Source organism: Gallinula chloropus, assembly GCF_964237585.1.
Source record: "Gallinula chloropus genome assembly, chromosome: 3".
Taxonomy (NCBI): Eukaryota; Metazoa; Chordata; class Aves; order Gruiformes; family Rallidae; genus Gallinula; species Gallinula chloropus.
The window spans coordinates 264243-285403 of record NC_140087.1 but is presented as its reverse complement, the minus strand read 5'-3'; the positions used below and the strand labels follow the sequence as shown (position 1 = coordinate 285403).

At 52.3% G+C, this 21161-nt stretch overlaps 1 protein-coding gene across 1 annotated transcript in view; it reads left to right on the top strand.

Moving 5' to 3' along the window:
- The window catches only part of SLC24A3 (solute carrier family 24 member 3), a gene marked incomplete at both ends in the record, with an annotated part of 148814 nt that overhangs the window by 77807 nt on the left and 49846 nt on the right, over nt 1-21161 (top strand). Inside the window, 3 exons of the mRNA XM_084262148.1 lie at nt 4538-4614; nt 14240-14314; nt 19728-19812. Coding sequence (XP_084118274.1) covers nt 4538-4614; nt 14240-14314; nt 19728-19812 — 237 coding nt within the window. The remainder of the gene's footprint in view (nt 1-4537; nt 4615-14239; nt 14315-19727; nt 19813-21161) is intronic.

The window sequence follows — 21161 nt, the reverse complement described above, 5'->3', positions numbered from 1 at the left end:
TCATGCACTGATTGAGAATAAAAGGACAAGTATTTCTTCCAGCTCATTGTACTATGACTGAAATAGCATTTCCCTGTCAAGCATGGATACAGAATCTGCCTGGCGAGGGGAGCATGTCATACCCTCGAGAAGGCTCTGGCTTGAGTGTCCTGTGCTGCTTCCTGCTTGTGAGGAGCCTTGCTGTGGGCTGTGGTAAATGCTGTATGCCCCGCTCCGGAAAGGTGTAGGCTCCCTGTTCAGCACAACACTGCTCCCTGTGTGAACACCTGAAGGCTTGCTTTGGGTCCTTGGCTAATGCAAAGGAGCAGGGCTCCCTACACCTACTGCTGATCCACTGCATTGTTACCTACCCTCCTTTGTGGAGCGAATCTGTACCTTGCCAATAGTCATCTGGTTCCAGTTACTGTCAGATTCTAATAATCCCAGTGTTTACCAGTAATTTCACAAGCTGCTGAAACAGGATCATAGAATCATAGAATCATGGGGGTTGGAAGGGACCTCAAGAGATCATCGGGTCCAACCCCCTGCCAAAGCAGCTCCCCAGCTCATATTGCACAGGTCGGTGTCCAGACGGGGCTGGAATCTCTCCAGAGATGGAGACTCCACACCCCCTGGGCAGCCTGTCCCAGGGCTCCCTCACCCTCACTGGGGAAAAGTTCTTCCACATGTTGGTGTGGAACTCCCTGTGCTCCAACTTGCAGCCATTGCCCCTTGTCCTGTCCCCACAGACACTGAGAAGGGGCTGCCCATTCCCCCTGCATCCCATACTGAAGATATTCATAAACATTAATAAGGTCCCCCCCTTAGTCTTCATTTCTCCAGGCTGGACAGTCCCAGCTCACTCGACCTTTCCTCACAGGGGAGATGCTCCAGGCCCCTTCATCATCTCCGTAGCCCCTCTGGACTCTCTCCAGGAGATCCCTGTCTTTTTTATCCCAGGGAGCCCAGAACTGGACACAACACTCGAACTGCGCCCTGAAGAGAGCACTATGTCGGGGCACACGCTCCTGTGCTTTGTTTTCTGCGGGGGTACCTCTGAGAGCCCAAGTGGAGCTGGAGGCATCTGCAGGCTGGGATTCGCCTGACGGGTGGAAAGGCTGTCGGCACTGGATGCTGCAGCGCTGCTGCAAGGTACGGGCCTGGGCCTGGCAGTGAGCATTGTGCCTTGTGCCCACGCACGGGAAGATCCTGCCCTTCCACGCTCACAGGACCAGAGCCTACGCAGTCTGCAGGACCAGAGTGCATCAGTTAGGCAGAAACCTTTAATTCTTTGAATTAAGGTTCACAGAATCATAGAATGGCATGGGTTGGAAGGGACCCCAAGGATCACAGAGCTCAAACCCCCTGCCACAGGCAGGGACACCAACCTCCAGCCTGGAGCTACACAAGGCTGCCCAGGGCCCCATCCAACCTGGCCTTGAACACCCCCGGGAATGGGGCACCCACCCCCTCTCTGGGCAGCCCCTTCCAGCCCCTCACCACTCTCTCTGGAAAAAACCTTCCCCCTAATATCTAATCTGAACCTTCCTTCCTTTAGTTCTAATCCATCCCCCTTGTCCTGACATCATCTACCCTTTTAAAAAGCTGATTCCCCTCCTGTTCCTCTGCTCCCTTCAGGTACTGGCAGGCTGCAATGAGGTCTCCCCTCAGCCTTCTCTTCTCCAGGCTGACCCAGCCCAGCTCCCCCAGCCTCTCTTCGTAGGGGAGCTGCTCCAGCCCTCTGAGCATCTTTGTGGCTCCTCTGACCCCTCTCCAACAGTTCCACATCTTCCTTGTGTTGGGGGCCCCAGCTCTGGACACAGGACTCCAGCTGGGGCCTCCCGAGGGCAGAGCAGAGAGGGACCGACAGGGCGGTTGGGTTTGTCCTCATGTCATCAAAATAGGCCTGGCAAAGTCTCCTGTTTTCTGTACAGAGGCTTGAGCTCTCTGTTAAGCAAAGTAACTGCGTCAGCTTTCAATAGGGCAGCTGTTGCTGGAGTGGTGTTCCCACTGCACCCTGTATTTCTTCTTAGGAAAGAGCCTCCCGTGTTTTGCAGAGCTCTCCTGATCTGTACTTGGGATGCACTGAATGAAAATGCAGCAGACTGCAGATTTGCATAAGTTCTCTGATAACCAGATGTGTTCGGGTGCACGGCACCCACAGCGTCGCTGCTCAGACAGTGTGGTGGTGCTGGGCACCTCAGCCCGCTCAGGGGAGGAGGAGATGCGCTTCGTCACAGGGTGGGCACGGGACCCCGAGGGAGGGCTAGGTGTTCCTGCTGTGCCAGAGGATGGCCCGACTCCCCACCTCTGCCAGCAGCAGCCAGCTGATTCTATTTTTATACTGTTTTTTCTTCCTGTGCTTTTGCCTTAGGTGTGCTTGGGGCTCCTTGAGCAGGTAGAAACTCTGGGTAAAGGGGTTGGGTTTCCATCGTTGCTGTTACGAGTTGTTGTCGTGCTCAAATCTAGGCAGCCAGAGGGAGAGGGAAGTGCCTGTGTGTGCTGGCAAACCGTTCTGCACATTGCTAAAAGCATGCCTGCCTGTGCTCCCTTCACAGTGCTGTGGGGTCTGGTGAGCAGTTTCTTCAGCAAAACTGATGGAAACATTCTCTTCTCACACCCTGGTATTTCCCCACGGAGAGGTGCATCCTTCTTTGCAGCGTCCGTAGCACTGGTGGTGTGTTTGACCTCCTGCCTTTATGCCAGCACCTGCTTAAAGAGTTCCTTTGGGTTGCACAGCTGGGTGTGATTTTTGGCAGCGTTGTGCATAGCTGGCTCGGTGCCTGTGCGGGGCGTGGGAGGGTCAGTACAGCCTGGCACCGCGAGCGCTGCTTCAGAAGAAAACACTTACAACTCCTGGCAGGCAACTCCTGACGTGTAACAAAAAGCCTCAGGTATTGTCAGTCCCACAGGAAAGCCCCAAACCTGTGCAGTTTGGGCTGGCCCCCACACCTGGCATTTGGGGGCCGGGGGGGGGGTGTGGGGGGGATAATAAAATGTAGATGTAGCTGCCTCTTGCGCCATCACTGCTTCACGGGCAGCAAAGCAGTGAGAGGGAGCCAGGTTGGGTTGTTTTCCCATTTAATCATCTGTGCAATTGCTAATTGAGTTCTAATTGCTGGAGCTTTATTAATGATAATGATGTGAAAGCCAGGAAGAACATGGCTTGATTTTGTTTCCCCAACTCAAGGCTGAGTGTGTGGAACTGACCATCAGAAGGAAACCATTATTGTAATTGTTATTGAGCAGTTCAAGTCTGGAGTGGCTAAGCTGCACCTGGAATGCCAGAACATCACATTCACAGTTGCTTTTCAGTTTATAACCGAAAGCTACTCCTGCAACCTAATTGGCAGTCTGTCTTTAAATGCTTTATAATCTAATTAACGCACAGAACAGTAATAAAGCATTTGAGTAAATGCAAGTGATTTGTCTTTAAATGACTCACAGCAAAGGTTATCTGGCTGTGTGTTGCTCTGATCAGCTGTTACACTGATACAATAGCTGATCTAACAAAAATATACTGCTCTTAACGAAGGCAGGCTGAACAAACTGAACTGTTGGGTGGTTTTCTGGGCTGTCTGTCTGAGGGGCTTGTTGCTGTGTCATTTCCAAGACTCTGTGTCTCTGACTTACATCGGGTGGTAGAGCTGAGGGCAGCTGCAAACGTCCTCTGGGCATGAGCTGGTTACTTCAGAGCTGCAGCTCTTTCCAGCCCTACAGAGGAAGGAAAGCAAAAGCCATCCATGAGGCCATGGTTCTGCTCCCATCACCTCTCCCTGCAGGTTCCCAAACATCCCTTTCTGCTCTCCTGATTATCTGGAAAACTGCCCAAGTTCGGGAACCAACCTAACAGCCACCCAGCCCAGGGTCCCACTTCTGGAAGCGTGTGGTAGGACATGCTTTGGGAGCAGGTGAGCAAGGGAGCACGTGCAGGTCAGATCTCCTGCCTGTGCACACCACTGATTGCCAGCTGCTCAAGACAGGGTTCCAGGTTCCTGTGGTAAAAGTTCTTCTGCCTGGTTGCAACATGTGCCACCTTGTAATTTCAGAAGGCAGAAGGAACTGGGGTGTGTGGGTCGGAGTTCCCATCTTTAGCACATCTCCTTCTGACCATGCAGACCATGGCCTCTTTTCCACTTGTGTGAGCCAGGCGACCCGAGGGCAGTTGATGACAGAAGGTGCTGTAAAGCTCTGAGATCATGGTGGTAAGGGGGTCTGTGAGGTCAGAAATGGGTTCCGCTTACCCTGCCCATGGGCAGCTGTTCTCAGGGAACAGCACTTTGTGGGCTGCTGTTCTTTCCCCTGCTCTTATCATTATCTGAAGTTACCGTGTTCCTGCTTTGCCACTGAGTCTGCTGCAGGGGAAAGGTGCTGCTGGGAGCAGGTGGAGGCCGTGGGTCTGGTCCTTGGACCCATCCTTGCCTTTCTGTGGAGAAGAGCTGTTTCCTGGCCGTGGACCCCGGCAGTGTGACTCTTTGTGATGTTACTGAGCAGCACATGCTGGTTCTGAGTAGCCGATTAAACATCTGAGCTATTTTTTTTCCCCCCCTTTTTGCAGCTCTCCATGAGTTCCCCAATGACATCTTCACCAACGAGGACAGGCGACATGGAGCTGTGGTTCTGCACGTCCTTTGTGTAAGTCTGGTGACTTTGCCTTTCTTCTCCCATCGATGCAGACAGGGCTCGGTGCTCTCACTCGGTGCTGATGCCACCATCCAAGTACTGTACTGGGTATGGCCTGCTTCAGCTTTACACAAACCCCTCTGAAAGCCTGGCTGCAGCCCCTGAGCACAACACACTCCTGTGAGCTACTTCCCTGCAGCCTGCCTACGTTGCTGAGGCTGTCAGGCAGTTGTGGTCCCCTGCCCTCTGCCCCTGAGCACAAGGATGCTGTGGGGCTGGCAGGTCAAAGGAGGTTGAAGGTATGTGATTGCCTTCAAAAAGTCTTATCCTCAGAAATTTCCCCCTAGAATCCTTGTGGCATGCCTTGGGACATAGCTTACAGTAGGAGAAAGAAATCAGGCAGGGTTTTCTGTTCAAAAAGATTATCAACTAGATGAATTTAGAAAACCCAAAAAGTTTAGGTCTCAGAATTCCCAAGTAGTTAAGTTGCTGAACTGAGTTTTTCCTCCTGGATATATTAAAGAAGTTCTCATTTAGCAGCTCCAGGGGTTCCTGGATCCCCTTGGGAATTCTGGAGGACCTCAGGCAGGTGAGGGATTTGCCAAAAAGACTTTCCCAGAAACGAGCCAGGAAGAGTTTAACAGCTGCTGTTTTAAAGACCTTGCTAACATCAGAAATCTGTGCAGCTTGGAGTTTTGTGATCTCTGCCCCAAACAAGTCAGTGTAAGTGGTGTGCATGAGTAATTAATAACAGGCAAGGTAAGTTTATTGAAATAACCCTGATCCATCGGTCCACTAGACACTCAGCAGGTAGGTCCTTGCATTCAGCAGCTACAACGCCCTCACAGAGGGAAGCCCTGTGCCTCCAGATCCGTTCCTCAACTTTTGTTAGGTAGGTCAAGGCAATTCTTTTCTTTTTCAGTGTTGTCTTACTGTAAGAATTGCCAAGTTGGTAGTTCTTGGGGGGAAGAGGCATTAAGCAGCCAAGAAAATACGTGCTTCTAATGAAGGTTTAAAAGGATTTAATCATTTTTAACCAGCTTAACGTGAGTGGTCGCTGTGCAGTTGCTATGTGCAATGATTCATGGTTTCTTTTAAAGTATAAATTAGGTTGTATTGCATGTTGTAATGCAAGTGCTCTGTGTTAGGCTTTTATTACGGCTAAACGGCTGCAGTGATTTGTTGAGAAACATCACTACTGACTTTGGCAAGCTCAAGGCTTCCAAGTTTCCATGGCAACTCTGAACTCTGAGACGTTTTGAAAGTGATCACTGGACCCGAGCTGGATTTTAGCACCCACAGGAATACTCCCCAAAATTTGGTGTGAACCCTCTCTCAAAGTAGTACCATGCAGTGGCTACTCACCCAGAGTCTCTCTGCAGCTGGTGGAGAGAAGAACCATCAGATCATCTTCAGCTCCTCCACTGTAGGTGGAGTGAAGCTGTAGGTGGGGAGTGAAGCCATGTGTTGGTTTTCACCTGCCTGGCCCTGGTCAGACCTGCTGGTCCCCCATGGGCTGTGAGCCCTTCTGACGGCGCTGGAGCAGCCCCCGTGCACTGCACTGTGGGGTCAGTGCCACGTGTGGTGTCCCTGGTGCATCTTGTTAGCGCGGGTGCGTCCTCAGTGCCCGAATCAGGGCTGGAAAGGGGTGGTGGGGGTGGTGCTGGTGGAACTGAGGAGGGGTCCTGGGGGATACCATCCTGCAGATGTGCTAGCCCAGTCCAGGCAGCCTTCTGTGTGCCCTTGCCTGACTTCTGGATGCTTGATTTCATGACTTCAGGGTCTGTGGCAGCCACAGTCAGCACAGCATGGAGCACAGTCTGTGGGGTTTCACACCCACCTCAGCTGGTGTGTGTGTGCACCCAGTGCTGATTTTTTGCTTTCCTGGCAGCCAGTGCTTTGCACCTCCAACAGTTTTTGTGTTTTGACAGGGAAAGGCCACTCCTGATCATCTGTTCCCTCAAGGAGCTGTGTTAACTGCTCTTAATCCATACACAAAGTGTGCAAACATTGCAGTGTCGTCTTGAAAAATACCAGTAGGCTGTTGGCACAATGGTAACTGTACTGTTGGTGATACAAAAAAGTGTTTGAGAGTTTAGAAAGGTGTTAACCATACACAGGCAAACTCTTCTCCCTAGTTCAAATAGCAACTCCTGCAGCCACTCTAGGCAAAAGACAATGAGTATAGCAGCATGTGGCTGCCTTGTAACCTCACATTTCTTAGATTTTAACTCAAAAAATGTTTTTCAAAATTCTCTTGATTTACAGGAATGAATTTATGAGACCGTTAAAAAACAAGTTGCTGAAATAATTTTGATCTCTGTGTGGTCCATACAGCTGATTGTGCTTTTCCAGGCTATAGAAAAGAGGTGAGATCCAGGCTGTATGTTTCCATTATTGATAACAGTGAAATTGCACAATGTTCTCATACAGTTGACTACATAAATCAGGAGTTGGGTTGTTTTTCAGTCTCTTTTAAATTACGATTTGGTCTTCATAACTGCTCTTGAGATAATTTCTTTTCCTCTAGGCTTTTTTGGTCACTTCTGAATATACTTTTAACATGTATCAAAACGGGGTTTGGAGGACTGAAGTTTCAAGAACTGTCTACTTCAGAAAAAAGAGAGAAATCTATTTTTAATGAGAACTAGATGTCAGCAGCTGCTGTCCCAACAAAAACATCTCCAGTATCTTCCCCTCTAGCAAGCAGCAAGGCAGATAGATACCCTGGTCCATTGGTGCTCCGTCATCTGTAGCATTTCTCTTGACCAGGAAGATGTATTGACCGTGCTGCAGCTCACATGTCCCTGAGGTGCCGGACCCACCTTAGTTAGGGATGGCCCCTCAGCTGTCAGAGGCTGTCACAAGGTGCATGGCTCCAAGACAGTGGCTCTCAGTGGAGAAATTTCCTCATGTCTTTCTGCCCTGAGCTGCCGGCTCTGTGAGTCCCAAGGAAAGCTCCCCCGAGTGTCACTGTCCGTGGCCCTGGTCCAGCCCCTTGGGTGAGTGGGCAGCAGAAGCAGCAATGACAAATGCTCTTCTGCCTTCTGTAGCAGAGTGTCTGTGACCTATTGTCAAAGGCAGACAGCTGTCAGCATTCAGCAACCTGCCTCTTCCATCTGGGGTGAAAGGCCTTGTCATACTGGGGTGATAAACCCCAAATTCTCTTTCTTACCCCCCGGTGATAGAGTTGCCATGTGTCTGGTCAGATCAGAGTGCCCACAGAAACACGCTGTGTGGGGAAGGGGGACACAGACACACAGTCTCATGGTCTCCACTGAAACTTCTTGGCAGGTTTGAGGAATCCAGACTGTAAAATCAAAGAGATGTTGTGAGGTCTGGAGAACAACTGAGTCGCAGTTAGCAGGTCATCTTCATACTTCTCATCTTTACTGACCTCCCCTTAAGCTGGTTTCATTTCTTTCAGTAAAACCTCGTTCTTCCCTCTCTCCCCCTTTGCCCGTACTTCTGTATTTGTTTCTGAAAATCAGGAAGGTGAAGCTGGTTTGGCAGAGGTGGGAGAACCAGGGGTCAAATGCTCTAAACTGGGGCCTTGGGGAACGCAATGGATGGCCCCTCTGGGGATTCCCAAGGCATCTTCTCCCTGCAGCTTGATAAAAGCCAAACCACAAAGGCCCCAGCAGGTCCCATGACAGGGCTCTGCAGAATTATTTAGCGTAAGCTCACACTTCATAAAGATAAAAGTGAATCCCTAAACACTTACAAAATCCTAGGGGAAAATCTAGGCAGGAGCAGGTCAGCAATAGCTTTAGGTCTGAGCTGAAAACACTTCACTTTTAGGGGAAAGTGGGCCGCTAAAAACACTAGGTTTGGAGCAGTAGGGTTTAATTTCCCCCTAGGTACTCCTGCAGCCCGCACCAACTGACTGCTTCATTTCTGCTGGTGACTCTCATGTTCTCTGCTGGAAGAGGGTGTGCAGCCCTTGGGTCCTTCAGTTGGAAGGGAGCCGGCATCTGGAGTTTGAGAGCCCAGTGCTGTTTGCTGCTCGCAGATCAAGCAGGCAGCTTTCAGTCTGGGAGCTCCCCAGCACTCTGTTTTGCCATCTTAACGTTGTTCCTCAAGGAGTGCAGGCATCTGGGTGTTCCCACAGCATTTTATGGTCTATTCCAGCAGCTGTGTACTGATGCCCGTGCAGACCCCCCCCTCACCCTACTATGCTCCCGGGCATGGGGCAATAAGCACCCGTTGCCTCCACGAGACAGGGGAGGGAAATCGCTTGGCCAAGTAATTTGCTAGCTTTCTGCAGTGTAGGAGGGAGGATTTGAGCCTTGTAGTGGGTTTCCTGGGAAAGCCTGATGGGATGGGCTCCCTGCCCCATCAGTGCCCAGCTCCAGGCACTGCCCCATAGAATTATAGAATCATAGGGGTTGGAAGGGACCTGGAGAGCTCATGGGGTCCAACCCCCTGCCAAAGCAGCTCCCCAGCTCATATTGCACAGGTCGGTGTCCAGACAGGGCTGGAATCTCTCCAGAGATGGAGACTCCACACCCCCTGGGCAGCCTGTCCCAGGGCTCCCTCACCCTCACTGGGGAAAAGTTCTTCCACATGTTGGTGAGGAACTCCCTGTGCTCCAACTTGCAGCCATTGCCCCTTGTCCTGTCCCCACAGACACTGAAAAGGGGCTGCCCATTCCCCCCTGCATCTCATACTGAAGATATTTATAAACATTAATAAGGTCCCCCCTTAGCCTTCTTCTCTCCAGGCTGAACAGTCCCAGCTCACTCAGCCTTTCCTCACAGGGGAGATGCTCCAGGCCCTTCATCATCTCTGTAGCCCCTCTGGACTCTCTCCAGGAGATCCCTGTCTTTTTTTATCCCAGGGAGCCCAGAACTGGACACAACACACCAGGTGGGGCCTGAGCAGGGCAGAGCAGAGGGGGAGGATCCCCTCCTGTGACCTGCTGCCCACACTCCTCCTGATGCACACTAATCACTGTGTCACCAGTAGGAGTTGGTTCCCCTCCTCCCAGCATCCTTCCAGCAGATGGGGAGCATGGTGCCAGGATGGTGTGGTGAGTGTGCGTGGGCACGGTGGAGGTGATGCTCCTCCTGGGCACAGCTAGAGCGCTGCATGCTGAGCGGGGTGAAGGAGCTGTGTGCAGTGGTCCCTTCTCCTTCCCCATCCTTCCCTGTCGCCATGGGAACGGAGGGGCACCGAGGGGACACCTGCCTCCCTAGTGCCAGCCGCTCAGCAAATGTAGGTCGCTCTGGCTGCATCCTGTCTTCATCTGTTTCAGCACTGAGTGAGAAACCAGCTGCATCTCATCTCCATGGCACGGAGCGGGCTTGTTAGGGTGGTGGTGTCCCAGTGCCCTGGACACACGGGCTGTAGCGATGCTGCAGGGTACAGACAGTTTGCTGCTGAGCGCATCGTGGTGCCACGGGCGGCTGCTCTGGGTGAATCTGGACTGTATGGACTCCTTGTTTCCTGGTTGGGTTGGTTGTGGTGGTGTGAGGTTTTTTTATAATTTCTCTTCAGTAATGGAGCTTTGAAGGGTTTTGTCACGCAGCCAGAATTGAGGAAAGCCCTGCGCTTGGTTACAGTGGTTTCACTGATGGCCCTTGGCTGTGCCCACTCACCCAGGGTGGGAGGTCTGTGGGGGGGAGCAACCAGGGATGTTTACCTCTGCCTTGCCCCGCTCTCTTGGGAAGAAGGCAGGGCTGTGGGAGCTGCTGGCTCCTTCAGCATTTAAGCTTTCTTAGGAAAAGCTTGTTGCTTTAGCAGCTCAGGAAAGTGAATGTTAACCTGGGTGTGCAGACTGGCACTGGGCTGCTGGACAAACATGAAAAATTGTCATTTATGTGCTGTGCAACAAAACATGTATTTCGAGTAAAATATTTAATCTCCTTTGATGCAGAGATGGCAATTACTTCTCTGATGCCTGTTTGTTAGAATCATTTAAAAACCAATCCTGATGTAATACTTAATCTTGCATTTGTGCAAGGCCCTTTTGTGCAGGGCCATTAGATTTGCATAATGCCTGTCTGGGGAGGAAGAGTATCTTTTAAATAAGGTTGCCTGTTTAAAAGACTTCCACATCATCATTTCAAGCCAAACACCACTGAAGGATGCCGGGGCGAGACTGCATGGGTCCCACCTGTCACGTTGTCCCCTGTTGCCTTCACGCTCTCCAGCTCTGCCCCTGGCACACCCACGTTTCCCCGACTTCATCCGCTGCCTCCATCCCTGATGGCTGCTCGCAGGTGGAACAGGCTTCAGCACGTGCTGCTTCCTTACCCCTGCTAAACCTGCCACCCCCCACGGTGTCTGCTGGGACAGAGGGAGAAGCAGCAGGGCTTTGTTGGGCTCTCAAGGTAACCCAGATGAGCTGAAGCCGTGCTGTCTGCGTTCCCTGCAGACCGGCCTGTTTGCCCTGGTGCTGCTGGCTGCCTTCTGCCTACATGAAACTGGTGTCTGGGCTCCATCTTCATGAGACTGACTGGATGTAAAATTCCCTTGCTTAGTTGTGTTCCTGCTGGCCCAAACTCTAAAGCTCACTTTGCTTGCTTTGTTTAAAAAACCCCACTGAAACAACCCCAGAGAGGTAGCAGGTACTGTCCTCCTGCATTCCCTTACAAAGGGTGGTGGACAGTAATTTCTGAACCAAGCTGGTTTTCTGGCCAGATAGTCCTTAAATTGTGACCCTTTATACCATACTGCACTCAGGCCAGCTAAATTAAATTAGGGAAGACTCCCAGACAAAATCAGAACTGTGACAACAGTGATGTCATCAAAAAATACGTGTTAAAGGGTCCGAGCTGGCGTGCTTTCAGCTGGTCTGTGCTGCCAGCCTCCTGTTAAAACGTGCTGCAGTCAGCCCTGATAATCTCACCTGTTCCAGCGGGCAGAGCAGCGTGGCATTCCCCACTGCCTTCCCAGGGATCGTGTGGCTGCTCACCTTGGCTTTTCTATGCCTTGTTTCAGTCCCCTTTCTGCCTTTCCTTTTGTACCTGATCCTATGAACATCCCAGCACGGATGGACACAAAGATATTTCCTCGTCAGCTTTTTGGGTTGTGGCTTTGCCCTCTCAAAACCAGAACGTGCTGAGCTGTAGCTTTTGTGCCTGCCCATGGTTACCAGGACGTGGGCATGCCTTGCCATTCTTGTTTGGCTGGAGGAAGGGGAGACACACCCCTCACATCATCCAAATGGCCATTTAAAGCCACTCAGAAGGATTTTTTCCTACACTTGAGCTGATGTAACTCTTGCACCTGATGTCCATCTGGGCTGAGGTATTTCTGGTGAGCACCATGTGCCATGCAGGACCTCTGCATGTGCTGAGCAAGCAGTGAGGGAACACAGGCAGCAGAGACTCTGTGTGTGTGTGTGTGTGTGTGTGTGTGTGTGCAACGTGTGGAGACAGATGCTGAGGTGACCTGGTTTGGCGTTGAGTGTGTGGTGTTTTTGTTTGCTGTCTTCCTTCCATCCCCGTTGCCTTTGCCCCTTTGGGAGAGCTTGGCTGCCTCCACAGCAGCAGATTGCAGAGAGCAGCCATGTGGTGCCCTGCTCTCTGTGAGTGTGGCTTCTATCACACTTAGAGGATGCACTGAATCTGCAGGGATGATGATGTAGAGATTAGTGCTCTTGAAAGGCATTGCTGTATGTTGAGGAAGGGAAAATTGTGGCACGACTGCAGATAATATGATTAGCAGATCAAAACACCCAGGCTGGAGCTGGGCACCTGCTTTCCCTTGTGTCTCAGTGGGATTTGGCCATGTCGCTCTCTGGGGCTGTTCCTGGTGCTGCTTTCTACGATGTACAGTGTCTGTGAGCCGTTTGCTTCCTCTGTCTCTGTTTATACAGGTCTCTGCTGGTCTCAGGTCATAGAATCATAGAATGATAGAATGGCATGGGTTGGAAGGGACCCCAAGGATCATAGAGCTCCAACCCCCTGCCACAGGTAGGGACACCAACCTCCAGGCCTGGAGCTGCACAAGGTTGCCCAGGGCCCCAGCCAACCTGGCCTTGAACACCCCCAGGGACGGGGCACCCACCCCCTCTCTGGGCAGCCCCTTCCAGCCCCTCACCACTCTCTCTGTAAAAAAACTTCCCCCTAATATCTCATCTAAACCTTCCTTCCTTTAGTTGTAATCCATTCCCCCTTGTCCTGCCAGTCTCTGCCCTTTAACAAGCCCATTCCCCTCCTGTTCCTCTGCTCCCTTCAGGCACTGGCAGGCTGCAGTGAGGTCCCCCCACAGCCTTCTCTTCTCCAGGCTGAACCAGCCCAGCTCCCTCAGCCTCTCTCCGTAGGGGAGCTGCTCCAGCCCTCTGAGCATCTTCTTGGCTCCTCTGAACCCTCTCCAACAGTTCTACATCTTTCTTGTATTGGGGCCCAGCTCTGAACAGCAGCTAGCGCTCCCTCTACAAGTTCAAAGTCTCTGCTGCACCTGGCAGAGTTGGAGACCTGAGTTTTGCTTATGTTGTGCTCCTTTGGGCTGTTCTGCAGGGACAGTTTCATAAAGCCCAAGTTCATTTATTCCTGTTAGTGAGGAGTTAGAGAGGAGCACAGAAGCTGTCCGGGGTGACAGCCTAGCACTGAATCTCCAAGACGGTGCCAAAATCACCCATTATAATGAAATTCCTATCTTTAATTCTGAAAAAAAGCCAACTTGAATTATTTTTGAGCTTGAAAAGTTTTCATGGCTGAGATTTCTACAGAAATTATCGGCTTCTTTGCAGCAAAGTAGTACTTAAATTCTGGCACGTTGGACTCTGGGTTTTGGGGGGGATTGAGGGGATTTGAACCCATTCCTGGAAAATTAAAACTGCAGCAAAACCCCAGAGCATCACTTACATTGCTGCATTCCCTCCAGATAAAATCCACACCTGAGCTTCAGCAGTAAGCTTCAGACAGGCAGAACAGGAGGATCTGTTGGAGGAGTGGTAATTCTGTGCTTTGATAGGAGTGGGACACTGTCTGAGTTTGTGTGAGGTGGTAGAGGAGTAGGTCACCTCCCACCCGTCTGTGCTGGTAGACCAGAGCCAGCCAGGTCACGGGTGCAAGCCTGGCCAGGTGTCCCTCCCTGGGGAGCACAGGAGCTTAGCTGCCTGGACATAAGCCATGCTGTGCCATTTGCCTGTCAGGACAGAGATCAGGCATGTTCTGTTTAATGACACAGAAATGCCCCTTGGGTTCCATCCAGGGGCTGATCCTGTGTGGGGTTTGGCAAGGGTGTCCATTGGGATCCCAGGTGACAGGGGAGGGCACAGCAGCCATGGAGAACGAGCTCCTTCCCCCCTGTTCAAACACTGGCGTTTCAGGAGCTCCTCTTGGGTGTACACTGGCACAGAACACGACCATGGAAAAGCCTTGTGCTGTGCAATGGCAGGGGAGGGAAGGCAGAAATGCTGAAGTGTGGTGTAGCAATATCCAGAGAATTTAAAAAATACTCTTTGTGATGATGATAAAATGTTGGAAGCTTCTGATGACTTGTAAGAACTTTACCTTCTGATCTCTCCACTAAATCCCACAGCGCCCCACAAATTCTTCTTGCAAGAGCATTTTTTTAATTTATTTTAAATATATACCAAAACAAATCTAAGATGAGCTGGGACACTGAGGTGCCTTTCTGCTTGTCAGTCTCCACACTCAACACTTCCTCTGTTCTTTTGCAGGCCGTGTACATGTTCTATGCTTTGGCCATTGTCTGCGATGATTTCTTTGTCCCTTCGTTGGAAAAGATTTGTGAAGTAAGTACTATATGTTCATTGGGCTCCTGTGCTGCCCTAGAAGCAGCTCTCAGAATGTGTATGTACTATTTTTAGTGTATTTACTATTATTGTCTTAAAGCTTCTTGTGTAGTTGCTCAACACTCTGCACGTGTTGGCTCAGCATGTGCTCTCACTCCTGGAGATGGCCTGGGAGTCTGCTGGTAGGTAAGCTTGGCTGATGCTCACTCTTAAAGCTAGCAGTCACCTCTCCAGTGATTCCTGGGGATGCATCGTACCACTTAAACCCTGAGGTCGTATGTACCACAGTGAAGAAACATGTTCTCTAGAGCAGCAGTTCACCACATCAGCGCCGCTCCGCAGGCGCCCCGGCAGTGCTGGCTGCCCCACAGGTTTCCAGGTAATAAGCCAGCAGCTTGTCAGCTTGTCTTGTGCCTCCTACCACTGACGTGCTCCCACCTCTCCACCTGAGAAACCCTGCCCTTGAGGTAGGATCCAGCCATGGGAGGCTGGGAGGGGGCTGGGATGTTACTTGTTGCCCACATAGGGAATGGCGCTTTGGCGTGGTTATGGCTTCGGGCATGTCACTCAGTTCCCTGGGGACTTGGAAGATGATAACCTTGTATTTCTTGACTTGGAAATAGCGATCCACAGGGTGTTTCTCAGTTTCATATACCACTAACTTAACACTTAGAAACCTCCCAGGTGCCAGTCTGGCCAAGAAAAGATGCCCAAGAGAGTTTAGATGTGGTGTTGGTATTTCAAAACAAACCCAAAATACCACCTAAGGGAGGGGGAGATGCCAAGCACTCTGCTGGCTGCCTGAGGGCTGGGTCCTGCCCCTGCATGTGGTCCTGGAGCCATGGGAGCTGGGGGGCTGTGCCTTCAGGACACTGCCTCCCGCTGCCCAGCTGGTCAGGACCTGCACACCACCAGTGCCTTCATGGTGGGCCTTATCGGCTCCCCGTCAGCTGCTGCTGGGAGTGCTGCCTGGCCAGAGCAGGGCTTCCTGGGCAGCCTGTGCCAGGGCTGGGTTTGCCTGCTTGGGCTTTGGCCAGGAATGAACCCCTGGTTTAGGTTCAGGATGCTGCAGATGTGCAGCATGCTCACTTCCCAGGGTGTTTGGGCTTTGCTTGTGCAGTGCCCAGCACAGGAGCTGTCAGGCTGGCAGCCCTCCCCATGCCGTGGTGGCTGCTCTTGCCTGGTGTTTGTGTGTGTCTGCAGATGTACCTTGCCTTCAGAGTTACCAGTTTCATACCCTGCCCTGCGTGGGTGTCAGTCGTAAAGCAGCAGGGACAGCTAGGTCAGCTGTAAAGCAGCTCTTGAACGCTTCCAGCGATGGCAAGGGACTCTGCCCCTCTTCTGCTGAGGTTGGCACACTGAAATTTTAGGAGACAAGGAGTAGATTTTAGCCTAAATCTGCTCAGACAGCTGCAGAATGAACACAGACCATGTGCCTGCAGTGACCGACCGCCAGCGCTCTCCGACGTCAGTCTGGGGCAGTGAAATCTCTGCCTGTAGGAAACACCATTTGGCCTTGCCAGTGAGATGTGTCTGTCAGCTGGAGGAGACACCTGCCTGTCTGCCTGGCAGAGAGTGTCGCTCGTCAGAGCTCTGGCAGGAGCTGTGGGGAGATGACAGGAGAAATCATACATTCTGACAGCTCTGACGGAGGCTGTCTGTACACCGACCTGATGTCTGTAGCTCATCACCCTGCCGTACAGGCCTCTCTGCTTGACACAAAGCTGGGCACAGCACTGCAGGGAGGGTCTCTCCAGAGTGGAGCAGTGGGGGAGAACCCCCCCTCCCTCGACCTGCTGGTCACGCTGCCCTGGATGCAGCCTAGAGCTGCCTGCTCTGGCTTCCACCCTCTGTAGCCTCCTGTGTGCATTGAGCTGCCCAGGAGCATCTCATCCACCCACACTGGTGTCACTGCCTGACCCCCTCTGTGTTGGGGTGCGTCGCTCTTGAGCTCGGAGGAGCTGGCCCTGGGATACCAACCAGCTGCCTTGGGCCCCTCTTCCCTTCAGGGCTTTTTGGGGACATTGAAGGCCTTTTATTTATGTGTTTTATGCATAATTAAGCAGTTTTGTAAATACATGATAGCAAAAGAAACACGCAGTGCTGTTCCCTGATCCAACTACTCCTGATGTTATCAGTCCAGAATGGCTTGTCTTCAAAACAGACAGCTTTCCGTGGCTTGTCCGTGATGTTAGCGCTCAGGAATGCGTGGGAAAAGGCTCAGGTCACTTCCCAAAGACCACTGAGGCCTCTGGGTAGTATCCACTCTTGCCTGTTGGTAAAGACCCTGTGAAATACAGATAAAGACCCTGTGAAATGAGCAGCTTGATTTGGAGAGCCAGGGCTGCTTTGTAGGGGAGAAGACCACCTGAGTCTCCCTCCATCACCTGATGAGGTCAGGCCTGTGATGATTTCCAGGGTGTTCACTGCTCTGTTAACAGACAAGAAATGAGAGCAAGAGAGTGGGAAGGTATGGGGAGAGACCCCTTGCAGGAAGGCATGTCCAGAGGCTGTGCTGAGCGTAGCCGTACGCACAGTGCGCTCAGCGTGCTGGCAGCTCTAAATGGCCATGACTTAGTGCTCACCTGGGATCTGCCATCAGTAACCCAGCCTCCACCTACAGTCCTGCCCTGCGCAGGAGGTTTCAGACCCTCCTGCCAGAAGCGTTTTCGGTCTAGGAGACCAACTGACAGTTACTCTGGAGTTGCTCACGGTTTACAGGCACTAGTTCTCAAATAAACACCTTTTCTCGGCTTCGCTCCATCGAGCTTGGGAAGTGGTCGCTGAGTTAGACTAAGGAGGCATTTGTGCTCCCAGGCAGGTGTGTTGAGATGAGAATTCATTCCCGACCCCTTGCTGTGGTAGATACTGGCACGCTGTCATAGTTACACCAGGGCCCTGGTGTTCAGGTGTTTTCTGACCCAGCCTGTACTTGCATTTGCCCAGCTGCTCCTTGTTCCTACATGATGTGACTGACCTCGCACAGCAGTTGCAAACCTTTGTCTGCAGATGCCAGAGGACACACTTTTGTCTCTGAGGTGGCATGCTCTGCTTTCCACTCTTTTGTATGAACTTAATGACCACAGTATGTATCAACTTAATCACGGCAATAAATTGCTAGGAACTGGCCTCGAGGAAACCTACTACAGATTGCAGTTAAACCATCCCCACACAAGGTCCAGCACAGGTCGTTTCCTTGGCTTGGCAGTCTTTTCTTTCAAGAGACACCGTCAAGTTACAGACAAGCTATTGTAGGATGACCGTCTCAGTCTCTCCATAGACAATCCAGCAGAAGTAAGTTGCCTTTGGGGATCTACTTGGGGACCTATGAACTACTTCTGCAATAGTTTTAATCCTATGCAAAATCATTAATCATAAAGCTGTGTTTAATCCGGCTCCATGAGCCTTTATAGCAGTGCAGCAAAGGTCTCCTGCTGCAAAAGCGTTCCTGGTGAGGGCACGTCTTTCCCTTTCTCCTTGTCCCCATAACAAGGTACAGAATTTGTTGCTGCATGTGTATGGCCAGCGGATAGTGTTACCTTCCCACAGGGGCCTAGAACATCCTCTGTGGGATCTGCAGTCCAGGTAAGGCTGGTGGGAGGATTCCTGTAACCCCTGACTCTATGCAGACGTACTTCGGTAGTGATGAAACCGCAGAGAAACCCCGTACTGCTGCAGAGGAAGAGGGGAGAGGAAGGCTCAGCCCACCCTGCCAGGCGATGCTGCGAGCAGCCGGTTCTGCCTGGGGAAGCGTCTCCCACCACCCTCAGCTGTTCCCTCTCGCTCCCACGCACTGACTCGCCCGCCCCTGAGCGTGCCAGCTCTGTGTAGTGACAGCTCAGCAGTCTGTGGCTGCAGGGGAGGGGGTGGGGTCGGGGGGGAGCTTTTTTTAGCTACTTGTTAAATCCCCTCCATCCAGGGGGATCTTGACAGACTGGAAAGGTGGGCCCGGGGGAACCTAATGAGGTTCAACACTGCCCAGTGTCAGGTGTTGCACTTGGGCCGGAAGAATCCCAGACACAGATACAGCCTGGGAGAAGAGCTGCTGGAGAGCAGCCCTGCTGAGAAGGACCTGGGGATTCTGGTGGATGAGAAACTTAACATGAGCCAGCAGTGGCTCTTGCAGTTCACAAGGCCAATGGTATCGTGGGCTCCATCAGCAGAGGGGTGGCAGCAGGGACAGGGAGGTGACTGTCCCTCTCTGCTCTGCCCTCCCCAGTTGGAGTCCTGTGTCCAGAGCTGGGGCCCAACACAAGGAAGATGTGGGACTGTTGGAAAGGGTTCAGAGGAGACACCAAGATGCTCAGAGGGCTGGAGCAGCTCCCCTACGAAGAGAGTCTGGGGGAGCTGGGCTAGGTCAGCCCGGAGAAGAGAAGGCTGCAGAGGGACCTCATTGCAGCCTGCCAGTACCTGAAGGGAGCAGAGAAACAGGAGGGGAATCAGCTTTTTAAAAGGGTAGTCACTGGCAGGACAAGGGGAAATGGATTAAAACTAAAGGAAGGAAGGTTTAGAGTAGATATTAGGGGGAAGTTTTTTACAGAGAGAGTGGTGAGGGGCTGGAAGGGGCTGCCCAGAGAGGGGGTGGGTGCCCCATCCCCGGGGATGTTCAAGGCCAGGTTGGCTGGGGCCCTGGGCAACCTTGTGTAGCTCCAGGCCTGGAGGTTGGTGTCCCTGCCTGTGGCAGGGGGTTTGAGCTCTGTGATCCTTGGGGTCCCTTCCAACCCAGCCCAGTCTGTGATTCTATGATTCTGAACTGTGCAGGGTGCCAGCAAGACACGTGGTCTCTAAGAGCCATGTGGCATTGGCTGAACAGGGACTTGAGCAGATGGAGCAGTGGGAATGCAGAAAGCATAAAGGAGTAATTAGCCAAGTAAATCTCGGGAGACAGTGTGTGCCCATGACGTTGTCATTGAGTGGTGGGGCCTTTTCAGAAACCCCTGTGGTGGGCAGTCCCTGGGCACTGCTAGGGGAAGGCTGTAGGGGGTGAGTATCTCCCGTGGTGAGAGTAAAGGGGGTGAGGAGACGTTCAGTGCCCAGCAGTGGAATTGTACCAGGGAAGGCAGCTGGGCATGAAGCAAGGCTGAGCTCCAGCCCTGCCCTTCACAGGCCAAAGCAGCCGAGGTAAGGTGTGTGTTGGTGGGGTTGTGGAGGAGACCTGTTGTTGGCCTTGCTGTTGTATGTGAGCACTGCTCTGTCTCTCCTCTGTAAATGTATCACAGCCCTCTTGACAAGGTGATTCTAACTTACGTAGCCAATGCCTGTGATGACTTTTCCCCCTGTACTTAAACTTGGTTGACATAAAGCTCTGCACATCCCAGCAGTTTCCCCACTCTTGGCAGGGTTTAATGTCTCTAGTCTGATCTCTTCATCCTCTCAGTGTTGTAACCGATGCCTGTGATGTGTTTCTCTGCAGCGCTTGCACCTCAGCGAAGACGTGGCCGGGGCAACGTTCATGGCAGCGGGAAGCTCTGCTCCGGAGTTGTTTACATCTGTCATAGGTAACTAACCCGCTGCTGCCTCCTCAGACCTCTGCGGTTCCCTGGCTGGCAAACTGACATGGGATTGCTGAGCACCTGTGAGGGCCATGACAGCTCCAGACCCTTCCCTCCTGGGCACACGTAGGGCAGACTGTGGGGAGTCCTGGCTAGAGGAAGTGCCGTCCTGGCACGGCTTGGCTGCCATGGGGGTGGTTTGGTCTCACCTATCAAGCCAGGGCACTTCAGCTCACCTGGCTGTTACTCTGCCGTGCTGCAGCGCAGCTGAAGAGCGCAGCACTGAGCTCTGCACACTCAGCCTTCCCTCCTCCTGCCCGCTCTCCTGCACTGTCAGCGTGCTGTCCCTGGGATGCACCTCCCGCCTGCTGGGTCAGTACCCAGGTAAGCTGTGTGTCCCCTCAGCTGCAGGTTCTCTGCCGTCACCCCCACTCTGGTCAGTTTTCTGACAGCAAATCCCTCCACAAAAGCCAGAGCAGGGAGGAGAAGAGGATCTGAAATGCTTTACCACAGCCACAAGTTGGTCAGGGCGTCGAAGTACCAAAGCAACTCTCCACTTAGGGAAGTGTGATCAAAGGATTCAGCAGTCCTCAGCCTGTGAAACCTGGGAAACTCATGTGGTCCTTCAGCAGCCTTGAGCTAAGAGGGGACAGCACTCAGCTCCTAGAAAATGAAGCTGTATGTGTGCCACCTGGAGCAGGGGGAAGCATTCTTCCAACTTTATTCATCCTCATGGCTGTTGGTAGGTGATCATCATCAGAGCAGTGGTTGGGAGGTTAAGGTGGGCTCCCCATTACCACGGAGAATTATTACCAGCTTAGATACTTTCTCCAGAAGATCATAGAATCATAGGGGTTGGAAGGGACCTCAAGAGATCATCAGGTCCAACCTCTCTGCCAAAGCAGCTCCCTAGTACAGGTCACACAGGGTGGCCAGACGGGGCTGGAATCTCTCCAGAGAAGGAGACTCCACACCCGCTGGGCAGCCTGTCCCAGGGTTCCATCACCGTCACTGGGAAGAAGTTCTTCCCCAGATCGGTGTGGAACTCCCTGTGCTCCAACTTGCAGCCATTGCCCCTTGTCCTGTCCCCACAGACACTGAGAAGGGGCTGCCCATTCCCCCTGCATCCCATACTGAAGATATTTATAAACATTAATAAGATCCCCCCCTTAGTCTTCTTTTCTCCAGGCTGAACAGCCCCAGCTCACTCGACCTTTCCTCATAGGGGAGATACTCCAGGCCCTTCATCATCTCTGTAGCCCCTCTGGACTCTCTCCAGGAGATCCCTGTCTTTTTTATCCCAGGGAGCCCAGAACTGGACACAACACTCCAGGTGGGGCCTGACCAGGGCAGAG